Source organism: Acanthopagrus latus, chromosome 16 (assembly GCF_904848185.1).
Source record: "Acanthopagrus latus isolate v.2019 chromosome 16, fAcaLat1.1, whole genome shotgun sequence".
Lineage (NCBI taxonomy): Eukaryota > Metazoa > Chordata > Actinopteri > Spariformes > Sparidae > Acanthopagrus > Acanthopagrus latus.
In genome coordinates this window covers 2,480,195-2,493,561 of record NC_051054.1, presented here as the reverse complement: position 1 = coordinate 2,493,561, position 13,367 = coordinate 2,480,195, and the positions used below count along the sequence as shown (strand labels likewise).

Sequence of the window (13,367 nt, the reverse complement as noted above, 5' to 3'; positions counted from 1 at the left end):
CACGAATCTGTGCTGATTACTGGAGAGAACCTGCGTCTCTAAACAGACATGTTTAATGTAGTCAGTCTGAGACAACACCTCGCTCTCAAACTCAGTGACTTTATAAAGTCTTTGACACAGTCTCTGCTGTCCTACATACGCGTCTTTCACCACCTGGGGAGGTTGAGAAACAGCAAACCGACCAGTATATGGGAATACTTTCACAGGTATGTTATGCAGTAAACAGAATTAGTGGAAAAACACGACGGAGAGAGAGAGCGAGAGATGATTCACCGCATAACACAGCCATTAGGTCGAGGACTTAAACCTGCTGGTGATCCAGTCACACCGCCGCGGTGATGCACAGCTGTCCTCGTGACGCAATCCGTCTTGTGATCGATACAAAGCACCTCAGAGACAGACAGACACGGTTTGAGGCTGAACTCAAAACACCTACGGTTGGTTTGCTGAAGTCCCAATGTTAGTGGAAAACTTCCCCTTCTTGCCTCGATTACAACTGATGTGAGGCTTGTAAACAAAATCCTGTGGGCTCAACATTAGATCACTCGCTGCATGTTTCTGATTAGCTTCATCCCACCAGGTCAGAGACTCTGAGGTGAGTCACAACAAATCGGATTACAGCCCCTCCAACATCAGCGCAGACTGATGGAGGTCTGCGTACGTCTCGCTGTGATCGATCCTCGTTGTTTATTTCAGTTAAGAGTAAAAAAAAAAAAAAAATGCAGTTTCCCTCGAGTGCATCTTGTTATTCTCAGCTTTCTGAGCAGCAGAGTTTGCTTCTCTGTGCAGTTATTGGGTCCCTGTGAAGCTCCGGTGTTATTGTTCCCATCTGGACAAACAAATCAACCTGGAGGGGATAAACACTCTGGTTCGAATTAACTGCTCCAATCACTCCCAGTTTACAGCGCTGCACAGAAAGGTTAGTGTCTTTTGAAGTTACCAGGCCATGAACGAAGAGATGCCTGCAGACGGAAACAGACTGACCAACTTTAGCGTCGACTTCTTGAGTTTTCTCCGGCCGGGGCGACTTCGTGCAGAGGCTCCTCGCTATTTACATTTCGCGGAGCCGTGTTTATTTGTTATCCCTCGTGACGAGTTGTATTTCTTTTGAGTTCAGCTGCAGTTGAATCAAAAGGGAATTTAATGAGATTGCTGAATACCGTTGAGAGGCCTGAAAATGTAAACGATACAGCAATTTGCAAGAAACAGCCACAAATTACGCAAATCAGCACAGTGCAGCTTTCACTGTAGAAAAAATAAATAAATAAAGACTCTCACAACTTCTCAGAGTCCAAAGCAATTCTTAAATTTGCTTCTTCTGTCCAACAAACAGTCCAAAGTCTCTTCATTAACAGTCATAAATGATGAAGAAAGGCAGAAAATCCTCACTTTTAAAAAGCTTCGACCAGCAAATGCTTGAAAAATGAACAACAATTAATCAGTTTGCAAAACAGTGATTAATGTTCTTTTGATCGACTAATCAATTCATTGGTGCAGCTCTAGATGTCGGCTGTCAGTAACAAACCATCTGATAACCCATCGCAGTGTTCGACATAAATATTTGTCTTTTTAGAGGGTAGAAGCTGTTATCTTTAAATAAGAAGTGAAGAAATCCTCCTGGTCCTGTTAGATTAATGGTTTTTATGAGGCACTGCGGAGTTCCTGCTGCCGAGTTACTAAAAAGAAAAAAGAAAACGGGGCTACAAATGACGTGTGAGGCTTTTATAACTGCTCTACAACCACTTAATGAAAAGCAAAACCTCAGCACAGGGAGCGGAGGTCGTCCACAGATACTGACGGACATTGTTTGGATTTAATCAAGTTTTCAGAGAGCCACTCTCCCCGCCTGACCTTTGACCCGGTGGACGACAGGACCGACCTCAGCAGGTTGAATCGGGACACGGCGAGAGGAACAGACTGGGAGCTGCCAGCAGTTTGCCAGGAGCCGGTGACAGATGTGAGCGTCGACTCAGCTCCTCCAAACTATTAAGAACAGAGGCTGAAAATAAACATTTCGGCTTCAGAGACGATATCCCCCGCTATCAGCCTCTCGCCAATTCTTCCAGTTACATAAGAGGTCAGCACACAGCGGTGCCGGCTCTGATGCAGGTTGGCCCGTGACAGCAGCTCCAGCTCGGAGGGAAGAGGAGGAAAATAAACACGAGATCCAGTCCCACAAAACTCAACACAACATCTGATGCACAAACTCCAGTTTCTGGCATCCTCTTCTACTTGCCATTAAAAAGACCAAAACTAACAACACGTGAGTCCGTCTCTCATACAGTGTAGTTATTCTGAGGCTCAGTATTTTAGCAAATGTTACTCAAACGCAACTAACTACAGCATTTGTTGGAGACGTTTTCCAACAAATCAACACACGTTTGTTACTCTAATGGCCGAGTTTCTATAGATATGATGCAACTATGTGGTTCACTGACTCATCTGAGTTTCTGCAGGTTAAACTGAAGAGTCTGAACACCATTATTAATGCATTTAACACACGTTTCAATGCATATAGGAAAATAAAAAAAACAACCCACTGTCTGGAGGTTGCTTACTGGAGTTTGTCACACTGAGGCAGGCTGCTAGCAGCCGATTATTGGTGACTTTTTATGATGAACTAAATGAACTTCAACTTCAGGATCCTAAATCTAACATTCAGATTATTTAAGTCTTTTTAAGGCTTTAACGACCTACAAAAGCCTTACTCATAAAAAGTCATATCGAGTGAGTGTTCGGTGATTACAGGAGGTTAAAAGGAAATCCTGACAGGGATCAGATTTGTGGCTCATTTTAAAAGAAAAGTGCACCATTTCATAAATTAGATCTATTTGCGCTCTTGCCAAGATTTAGATGAGAAGATCAATTCCACTCGCATATCTGCCCGTCAACATGAAGCTGAAGCTGCAGCCGGTCAGTCCAGAGACGGAGAACAGATGGACAAAGATAGTATGGTGACAAAATCCTCTAAAACATAAATAACAAGGTGACACTCATTTATCTGATCTGCACAATAAAAAAAAATGTCATTACATGTTTTAGACTGTTGGTTGGACAAAAGACAGGATTCAAAGATGTAATTTTTGGCTTCTGACCCTCGTAGACATAAAAACCAGCAAAACTGGGAGCCAATTTTAATGACGAGACACAAATCTAATCCATGTCAGGATTTCCTTCCAACTCTGAATATCTAACGTAACAACCACACGGAGTTCGCCTAAAATTAGAAGCACAGGACAAAAATGGGAACATTTAATGTGTCAGTCATGAAAAAGTATTTAAAAAGTGTTCAGATGTAGTTTCTTTTCCAAGTGCGCTCCAACTCCTTAAAATAAACATTAAAAGAGCTCTAAATCCCTGGTGAGCGGCAGGAAAAACAACCTGACAAATTCCTCAAAGAGAGTTTTTTTTCCCCCTTTGACTGTGACAAAGCAGTAACCTAAAAACAACAAGGATCGCCGACAAAAGCCTCACGCTTTGTGTCTCCGTGAACAGCGCTGTCATGACTCAGTGTTTTTCTGTCAGCGGAGTGTCACAGCCAACGCCAAAGGGCCCGGGCCTCCGAGATACAAAGGCCAGAATCAATGGAGCTTTGGAAAAACTGATGGAAAACCACTAGCCGATCGCTGAGCGGGACGAGGGAGAGAGGGAGCCGAGCGGCGGGGGCCGGCTGAGCGTCAACACATCATCACCGTCACCAACACCGCCAAGCACCAGCGGCAGCAGTCGCCACCGCTGCTCCCTGTTTCTGCCCCCGTCGCCCTCGACTGTCTGATGAGCACACAAAAAAAAAAAAAGCCTCCGGAGCTGCAGCAGCCGAGTCGATATCGCTCTGACTTCCCCGAAACCACTTCCAGGCCGGGACACAGAGCCGAAATGTACAGCCGGACGGATCAAAACAACCACACGCACACACATCTCGCTTGCTAATGAGTGCACACACACACACACACACACACACACACACACACACACACACACAAAGGGACGCAGGGTTACGGGCAGCTCGTTCTCCGCTCGCTGACTTCAAACTGTAAAAGTGAGACTGCTTTTCATTGGGGTTGCAAAAGCAGCTTTTCACTCTCAGCCTCTGAAATTTGCATTTTAAAAAGCCAACCCGCTTCCTGATTTGGTTGATTTAACAAGGGAAACAAAAACCGTCACTCCCAGCTGCACGAGCTGGAGAAAGGTAGAAGAAAAAAAAAAAAGAAAAATCACACTTAGTCCCTCTTGAAGGCTGATAAATGTTCAGAGAAACAGCGTTAGCCTCAATATTCAGCAAACGGCATCTCAATCTTAAAAAGTACCAAAATACTTCAAACTGCTGCTTTTTTCCCCTCAAAAGTCTGAACAGAAATGATTAAACTCAACACACAGATACTATCTGCTTTTTTCAGGCGCCATGTTCCATTTTAACAAGCTTTACAGTCTAAAAGTGAACAGCTGAATCATCTCCTCCACTGCATCAGAGCTCTTTACTCTATATGGCGAGCACACGCTCTGTTCCCAGCATGCCCCGCTTCCCATTTACACAATTAATACTCAATCTGTTGTGCCTCATGAATTTATAAACGAACTCTGCCACAGCGTGAGAGTACAACAGAGGAGAGAGAAGGGGGGTAAATTACCTTCTGAAGGCTGTTTGGGTTCAGCTGCGTCTTGTCTATTATCTTAATTGCCACCTGTGGAGAGAGAGAGAGAAAAAAAATGCATTGAAACCGAGCTGCATGGAACATAACGGCAGAGGAGAAGTGTGAAAAGGAGGAAGTGGAAATCAAAAAAGACACGAAGACAGAAACACACAGAAAAGAAAACAGCACTGATTTCATGTTTTTAAAATGGGAAAACTATTATTTCAAAAAAAGACTTCAAAGTTTCAACTCCCTCATCAAGAAAATACAGCAACTACCAAATAATTAAGAGGAGAATCAGGAGGGGATCGAGGGGAAAAGAGCACCATCGTTTCTTTAAATGTCGTACGCTGTGTTAAGATGAAGCTCGCTCTTTCAGGTCATCAATTATGAACATATCAAATGCGGTGCAGCAGCAGCTCGCCCTGAAAAACATCCATTACTGCCAACAAGGCTTAAAGCGATGAGTATACGGAGCTGGGTTAGAGCTTCACCTGACAGTAGAGCTCATACAACCCTGTCTGAGTTATTTTTCCAATTAAATTCTTTATTTTTTGACCAAAGAAGAGAAGTTAAGTTGTTGTGTAACACGACACAATGGCCCATAATTGGCTAAATTCTCAATTAAATCAGGAGCTGTTGGATCCAGCTCGAGATTCAACGCCAGCTCTTCGTACTTGAGAGTTTTCTCACTTCACATTTCAGTCGATACAAAGAGATGCGACTTAAAAACCTGAACGTTCGCCCAGCAGTTCCCCGCCAAAATCACAGGGGTGACCTCAGAGGGAGCGAGGTGTAAAACTCTCTACACCTGCCGTTTGTCTTCAGTGTGAACGTGTACAATCGACATCCACTCACACGTTAATTGACTCTGCATCAATCACAGGTGTTCACCGGCTGCAATGGAAAACAGGAAACACCTGAGTGGACGCGCTAATTTTGGCCCCTTGTTAGGTGCCATTCTATGACGCACGTTAAAGTTTAGGACGCCGGCTTGTCAACACTTTCCCATCCGTCCCAGTTTGAGAGAGCGGCTGCAGTAACTCCTGTTACATTGTTAGTGCCAAGTGCAACTCTCAACAGAGATGAGAAAGAAGTGAGATGTCTCACTCCTTCGCTAAAAAACATGAGCCTCATTCAGAATATTATTGATCAAGACTTTTTAATTCAAGTCTTCTAGATTTAGTTTTCCAAAAGGTCCTAAAATGTATATCTTTAAAAAAGATTTTGGTTTTCAGCTGAACACCTAGAACTCGACGTTTCTCAGTGTCTGTGTCCGTCTCACCTCTCTGCCCGTGAGGATGTGTCGGGCCAGTTTGACCTTGGCGAAGTTGCCCTTCCCAATGGTTTTGAGCAGCCGGTAGTTGCCGACGTGCGGCTGCTGCGGCTCCTCGGAGCTGCGGGAACGCACGCCGGTCCGGGCCGAGCGCGTGCTGATCTCCTGACGGCCATTACTGTGAGACGTGTGCTGTGGAAATAAAAGAGACGTTACTTCAGATGAAAGCCGGTCGTTAAATTGTTTTTGCCGTGGAACATGTGCACGTATCTGCCGTGACTCATGTTGACCTGCTGTGACGTATCCACTCAGGCTCTGCAGGAAGAACTACTGATATTTATAGTTCTGCATCCAGGAGGGAAAGGAAGCTTTTCTTCCATCAGCCACAGACGGCTGATAAACTCTATTTTCCAAAGAAAAATCAGAGCCTCAAAACTACAGAAAGATGTTACAGTGATTACAGCCATTGTACTTTATGCCATCAAATCAAAAAGGTAAATATTCTGTAATCTGAGTCTTTTGATGATGATAACATCAGTTAAACCCACAAATACTCATTTTACCATCACAAAAAAGCTAAATTCTCACATCTAAGAGCCTGGAGCCAGTCAGTTTTCAAATATTATTCTTGAGTAAAGATAATCTCTCATAAAAACTGTTACAGATAAATTCCCTGTTGGTCTACAACAAGTTTAAGCTCGTGCAAACTGCACAGAAACACTCGAGTTACACTGGTCACATCTGTTTGAACTTAAATCCTACTGACGACAAACAGAGTTCAGAAGTTGAGGAACATTTTCTACCGTTTATGGATGTGTAACCGTTTAACATTTGATTAAAATCAGCTTCAGGTTTCCCACCCACTGAACAGACTCGTGCAGATCCTGGCTGCCACATGTTAATGAAGGTCACGTTCATGCACAAGTAACTAACAACCTAAGTGAAAAAATGTGACCAGGTTGAAGTGCAGACTTGAGAACACGCTTGTTTCCATACATTTGCTCCGACTCGTCCTCATTCTTTCTTTGTTTCGAACAACAGCTGGTTAGATTTCTCGCAGCTCATCTGCCAGAAATTATTTACATTCTTCTCTTTTCGTCCATTCAATTATACTTCATAAATACTGTGTTCACAGATTTTATTCTAGTGCCGAATGTGGAGCACCTTTAAAACAACATTTCACCCAAAAATGTAAATTCAGTCATTATCTCCTCGGCCAACAAGCCGATGAAAAGTCAGGTGAAGTTTCCACAAAACATGTCTGGAGCTTCACAGCAAAACCATTGCAGCAGTTTTTCCTAAACAGCTGAGGTAGCTGGGAACATTTTGAATTGGCTCCATACAGCTCGTCCAATGTCATTAAATTCTCCAGGAGCCTCAACATCCCAAATTGACTTAAAAAGATGTTTTTCACCCTTTAGACACCAAGTGTTTAAGCACAAAGTGATTCCAGTCTGAGGTTGGTGCTCGAGCTCATGCTGGAAGGGCTCTTTGGAGAAATATCATGTTTTATTTTCAGTTGTTTATTTCACATTATAAAACAAGTCTTCAGCTTCTCCAGCCGTTCAGGAGAATGATGCGACACTCTTTGTTTCGCTGTGACGCTCTAGAAATGTTTCCATCAGCATGAGGGTGAGTGGATTATTGACTGAATCTCACATTTTGGTGAACTTCTCCTTTATGTGCAATAAACAAAAACACAACACGTTGAATTAAATCTAAACTGCAGCTACAATCAATGTGTTATCCCGTGGTGTTGCACGCTTTCCTGAAAACTGGAGGTTTAGCAGAGCAAAACGCGACGAATGAGGTTTCAAGAGTCTAGTAGAAAAGGGTCAATCCATAACAGCAGTCTGGTTCAAACACTGCTGACTGTTAACGCACAAACGCAGACAAATCGCTGCTCGGTGTCGTGATTTTGTGGCGCACAGCTCTGACAGCACCAATGAAGGGATTGATTTTTTTTGGGTGCCGTGCTCAAAAACACCCCTCAGTGTCCCGATCAACTAATAAAGAAAAAGCCATCTGATAGATACTCGGCGTGGCCTCGGTATCGACTGTCCAACCGATGCCTCATTATCTGTAGCGGTGCCCTCTGCCCCGCCCGGCTCGACACGTCCCCTCCCCTTCCCATCCACAAACCTAACTGACCCCTTTCACCCTGAAGGGACGGTGATAAAGCAGGAAATTAAAAACAGGAGTAAAAGACTTTCATGCACAGCTCGTATTTTCTATAAAGCTGGAGCCGAGGTCAAACACGATAAGGGAGAAACTTTATCTCGACTTTTTTGTTTTCACTCCACAGTTCACCAATCCAATTAAAAAGATTTATAACGGACACATTATTAATTCTGTACTACTGTGCAGATATAACAGCTAAAATCACACCATTTAAAGTTAATATAAAGATGATATAAAGGTGGAGAAGGTTGAAATTAAAAGATCTATATTTTAGAGATAGCACAGGAGATATAAAACGTTGTAAAACCACAATAAGGTCACGTTACAGTCTGCACTTAGCAGCTCACACACTTTAAGACACTAAAGGAATATTTTAGGACTCCTACACTGATAGCAGAGGAGATAAAAATACCATCAACTAGGATAAGGTCACTGTTGAACACCACAGACAGACTGCAGGAAAAGAAAAGCCTGTGGGAACATTAAACTGTTTTATTTTCCTTCCACTGCTAATCATAAAGGACACAGAAAACATTTTCTCAAAACCGCCGTTTCTATTTTTCCAGCTCAAAACTTCCTGCAAAGTAAAAAAGCAAAAGAAAACCTCCCTGTTATCCTTTGCTTTTCAGTGGTTACTCACGAGGCTGCGGTGTCTCCTGGCTCCCTGCGAGCCCGTCATGTTTGAACAGGAAAGCGCTCTGCCCCGCTGATGATGCCCATAGAGATTCCCACAACACCAGATTTTCCCAACTCAGAGCCCAGATAACCACAGAGAGACCAGAGGCAGCAGCAGGGGGGACAGCACTGATCTGGAGTCAAGCCCGCCACAGGCAGACACGCCAAAACACCGGAAACCAGACACCGTCCTTTCACATTAAAAGCATCCTGTCAGCTGTTTTCTCTGTGGTGGGGGAGACACAGTCTAGACCTCTATCTGCTGTGACGAACGGATATTTTCATTATCAGTCTTATTGTTTAGAATTGTTCTTTTAATGTGTATTTCACATTAAAAACACTGGAATATGGCCGACAGTAGAGTTGCAACCAGTAATGGTTTGGTTAGTTGTGACATATCAAATTAAATCACCAACTATTCTGATAATCAGTTTGAGGATTTCTGTGATTTCAGCTTCTGTAATATGAATATTTTCTGGGTTCTTTCCTCCTCAACACTGATCAACATTTTCTTACATTTTAGAGACAAACAACAGAGTAATAGCCCTAGCCATCACAATATCCGATTACTTTTATTTGACCTTTAATTTAATACTTTGTTGAGTTGTGTACTTCCAATGAAGTCCGACTGTCTCGATTTTCTGGATGGGAGTAAAGAAAATCCAAGATAAATACATCGGCCGATAAACACACACATCTTTGCAATCACGACTAAAATGTGTTTGTTAAAGACTTGTGACAAAGTTATGTCATCGATGCAGGATATTTTAGGACAGTTTAACAATAGACTTTATTGTCCAAAATGACATCAGTACGCAGGAACGTTAAACCTCACGGGGGATTTAATAATCATAACTCACACCAAGCATCTTTTTCTGCATTACGTTCTGACCGTGGCACATAGTGTTTCATTTGTGCGCCTGCTGTTATGACTTCCAGATCAGATGATGCATCAGCGAACAAGACTTAACAAACATGAGCAAAATGAATAAAACATTATCTCGTCTGTCAACATTTCTGCCTCAGTCACGACAAGACAACAACTCCCATGATCCCGCTCTTCTTCAACAAACCACATCTTTTGCTGTCATTATTTTGGTTGAGAAAAATTTAATTAGCAAAGAATCTGTAATAAATTGTCTTTTGATCCACTAATAAACGTATTTCTCCTGTTTTCATCATTCCTTCTACACTCCGGGTTCTCTGGCAGCAGACTCTATGAACATGCAGCTACTGGAATGGCCTACTTTCCCCTGCAGGGATCAATAAAGTTTCACCACATCTTATCACCCTCAGGTCTTTGTTTGTGCTGGATAAGTCTTATCTCCAGCTGACTCTGTGCTGTTAGTGTGATGAGTCATGAGATTCTCATGATATCACATGTGTTGGACTTTATGAGGCTGCAGTTAAACAGACGGGTAAAGACAGTATAAAGGAATCTATGGTTGGGACGTAACAGTGGCACAAACCAAAGAGAAACCAAAGCACAGGCATGGGATTACAGCACTAAAGGCGTGTAAAAGCATTGATACAAGTTTTAGAGTAAAGTGCAATTTAAAAGGTAATAAAATATGTATGTGCAGTGTCTCACATGGCCTCATTTCCTGTCAGCGTTAATGTTCTGCAGCACTGAAACAATTAGTCGATTGACAGCAAATTAAAGGCCAACAAATTTTGATGACCACTTATTGTTCAGGGCATTTATCAAACAACAAAGATCAGCTGGTTTCAGCATCTGAACAGTGAGAGTTTGCTGCTTTGTAGATTTGGAAATTAATATTTTAAGTATTTGGACTTAGATCCTGGAAATGAACATGCACCATCATTTCTCTGTCATCTTATAAACTCAACAAAAAAGAGAAAATGTTTACCTAGAAGAATTGCAATGATAAATCTGTTCATCAATTAGATGTCCACTAACTAGTTTTTAAGTAATTATTCAAAACAAAAGTCTAAAATCTCTGGTTCCATTTTCTTAAATGTGAATATCCTCTGGTTTCTCTCCTCCTGTACGGCAGTAAACTGAATATCTTTGGGTTGTGGAAAAATCAAGACATTTGCGGACGTCATCTCGAGCTTTGGGAATCACTGGACAGCATTTTCCCACCGTTTTCTGATATTTTAGAGACCAAAACACAAAACGATTACAATCAAAAATCTGCAGCTCAAACAGTGTCATAATGTTCTGTGATCAATGCTAAACATTTACTTGTTGCTGCTCCTCAAACGTGAGGATGTGTTGCTTTTATAAGAAAATAACCAAGTTTTGAAAACTGGAATCAATCTTCCAAGTTGTATTGATCATCTGAGTCTGCAATTTAGGGATGCAGGATTTGTGGATAAATCTCGAATCAATAATAAACTAAAAGACTAACATTATCTCGTTCCAGCTTCTCAAACGTGAGGATTTCTGATTTCCCGTGACGTATAAAACATCTGAAAATGTCACTACGGGTTTCGAAAAACCAGCATTATTTTACGAACTGCTCAGACTTATCAAATTTACAGAGCGATTACAGGATAACAAACACAACAGCTGAAGAATTTGATTAATTAATGAAAAAGAGTTAGTGACAGAATGTAAATATAATCTGTAGTAGCAGATCTGATGTTTATTTGTTTCGTTTTTGGCTTTAACCATTAAAAAAAACACGTTGTTTTTTTTTTTAATTTTCAAATACATCTCCTTTATTGAAGTTAATCATCTCTGTATGTTGAAAAGCTTAAACATAACAATAAATAGCGTAACATGTTACTTTAATTTTGAAAATCCTGCCCGGAAGCTCCAATCGCGACACCGCAGCCATCTTGACAGTTGACAGCGTTCCATCAGACAGGACGTTCTGTTGGTCACGAGGAGGCGGGATTAACGAAGCCCATATTTGGAAGCTGAACGGTCGAAAGCTATGAGTGACAGCTGGGCGAGCCAATGGCGGGCCCGAACATAAAACTACTGTTGCCTGCCAGAGCCAGCAGGCAAAGTACTGTAGTTTTGTTCGTGGCTGGGCCTAAATATCCAGTCTACATCCTAATTACCGACATAAGTCCAAACGTGCGGATCAAGAATAACAATTTAGGTGCTTATAAACCCCTGAACAGACAGTGAATACGATTAAAAGGGCGTGTTGGACGGAGAGGATATGGTTGTTTACGATTTACCAACTAAGTGGAACCCCCCGTGTGAAACAATCAGCGATCATCCAGTTTAATACTGCAACAAAGCGCCTTTAATAAGCCACAATTTTCTGTTACACATCCACCTCCGTCTGGAAGAAATCTCCCGATATTTCACCGCAGAGAGCCAAAGTGCAGCTAGCTAACAAATGCCAACAAACAACCCTTTTTATACTTACACTCTCCGTCACCTTCTCGTTGACCGTCGGTAAAGGAGTTTTTGTTGACATCTTTTAATCGTCCGTCTTCTTCCACCAGTCGCCGTCCGAGCTCCAAAAATCCACCAAAGCCTCCTTCAGTCCGACAACCGAAAAATAAAATGATTGCTTTGCTTTGCAGCTCTCTCCGGGGGAAACAGTCTCAGCATGGATCGTGACAATTTTCAAAAAACCAGACCGGACGTGTTAGAGCCGAGCACCTGAACTGTTAAAGGACTGAAGGGAAGACAAAAAAACAAAAAACAAAAAAAACCACCCCACTCACTAATGAGCACAATAATCCCGTGTTCACTATTTACATGGCCTGCGTTCAAACTCGACCGGCGAAGGAAATCAGGGTCCGTCTGTCCGTTTTGGTTGGAGTCAGTGAAGCTAACTAAACTGAGGTTAAGGCGCTGTCGGTCGCCACTTCCAAAAAAAAAAAAAAAAAAAAAATCGCCCCGGGCTTTTTTTTCCCCCCACTGACCAACTCTGTTTAGAAACAAGCCATGGCGTCGAGTGTCACCTGTCGATGTTTCTCGGAGGGATTCAAACGTTTTGGGTGGCTGAAATACTCGCCGTCGACTCGGTTTCTTCCATCTCCGACGGCCCAAAGTGAAGCTGGTCTGTCTGTTTTAGGTGGGACCAAAATGGCTACTCAGCGGCTGGGCTGGATTAGGCTGCGTTCACGGACACCTCCCAGGCTCCGACATCAGAGGTTTATCATCAGCAGTTCAACAAACCAACTTGTTTCGTTATCAAAATATATTCTATAGAGGTTCTAATTTTCTTCAGTGACTGTTAAAATATGTTTCAAAGGCCCAGATGTAAGGAATTTCAGTTGGAAAGCTTTCATAAATGTGTTAAAATTCTCAATAAAAGCAGCAGTTTTGAGTTGTTGAGATATCTACTGGAGTTTGTAAGTCCAATGCTCCACTTGAGCTCTAACTGCACAGCTAACTGAGCTAATCGGCTAGTGGCAGTTCTAGTTAGCAGCAGTGAGCGGTTACTCTGATGATATGCTGCCTTCTGTTTGTTTACAGAAGTGTCATTATGCCCATTATGAAGAGTCACCCCATAGAACAGTGGTGGAATTCAACTAAATACATTTACTCGAGTACAAATTCGAGTCACTTGAGTATTTGTACTTCAACTACAGTGAATTTTAGAGTTAAAACATATACTTTTTACCCCACTGCATTCATCGAAATGGTACGACAGCTTTAATTTGAG

The 13,367-nt window shown here is 42.3% G+C and overlaps 1 protein-coding gene across 27 annotated transcripts in view; it reads right to left on the bottom strand.

Annotated features, from left to right (window-relative positions):
* The window catches only part of mark3a (MAP/microtubule affinity-regulating kinase 3a), a 46,176-nt gene extending 33,331 nt beyond the window's left edge, over positions 1-12,845 (bottom strand). For 6 of the 27 annotated variants that reach the window (XR_005079547.1, XR_005079548.1, XM_037125287.1 and 3 more), the window contains exons 1-3: positions 12,117-12,841; positions 5,917-6,099; positions 4,629-4,682 (exon numbers count right to left, since the gene is read on the bottom strand). Coding sequence is in view for 24 of the 27 variants with exons in the window: in XM_037125287.1 (XP_036981182.1) it covers positions 4,629-4,682; positions 5,917-6,099; positions 12,117-12,167 (288 nt within the window). In the remaining 3 variants the exon portion in view is untranslated. Of the gene's footprint in view, positions 1-4,628; positions 4,683-4,957; positions 5,288-5,364; positions 5,457-5,916; positions 6,100-8,728; positions 8,867-12,116 lie in introns of those variants that run through there. The other 21 variants (XM_037125294.1, XM_037125300.1, XM_037125299.1 and 18 more) reach the window with 13 other exon arrangements.
* Between the last annotated feature and the right edge of the window lie 522 nt (positions 12,846-13,367).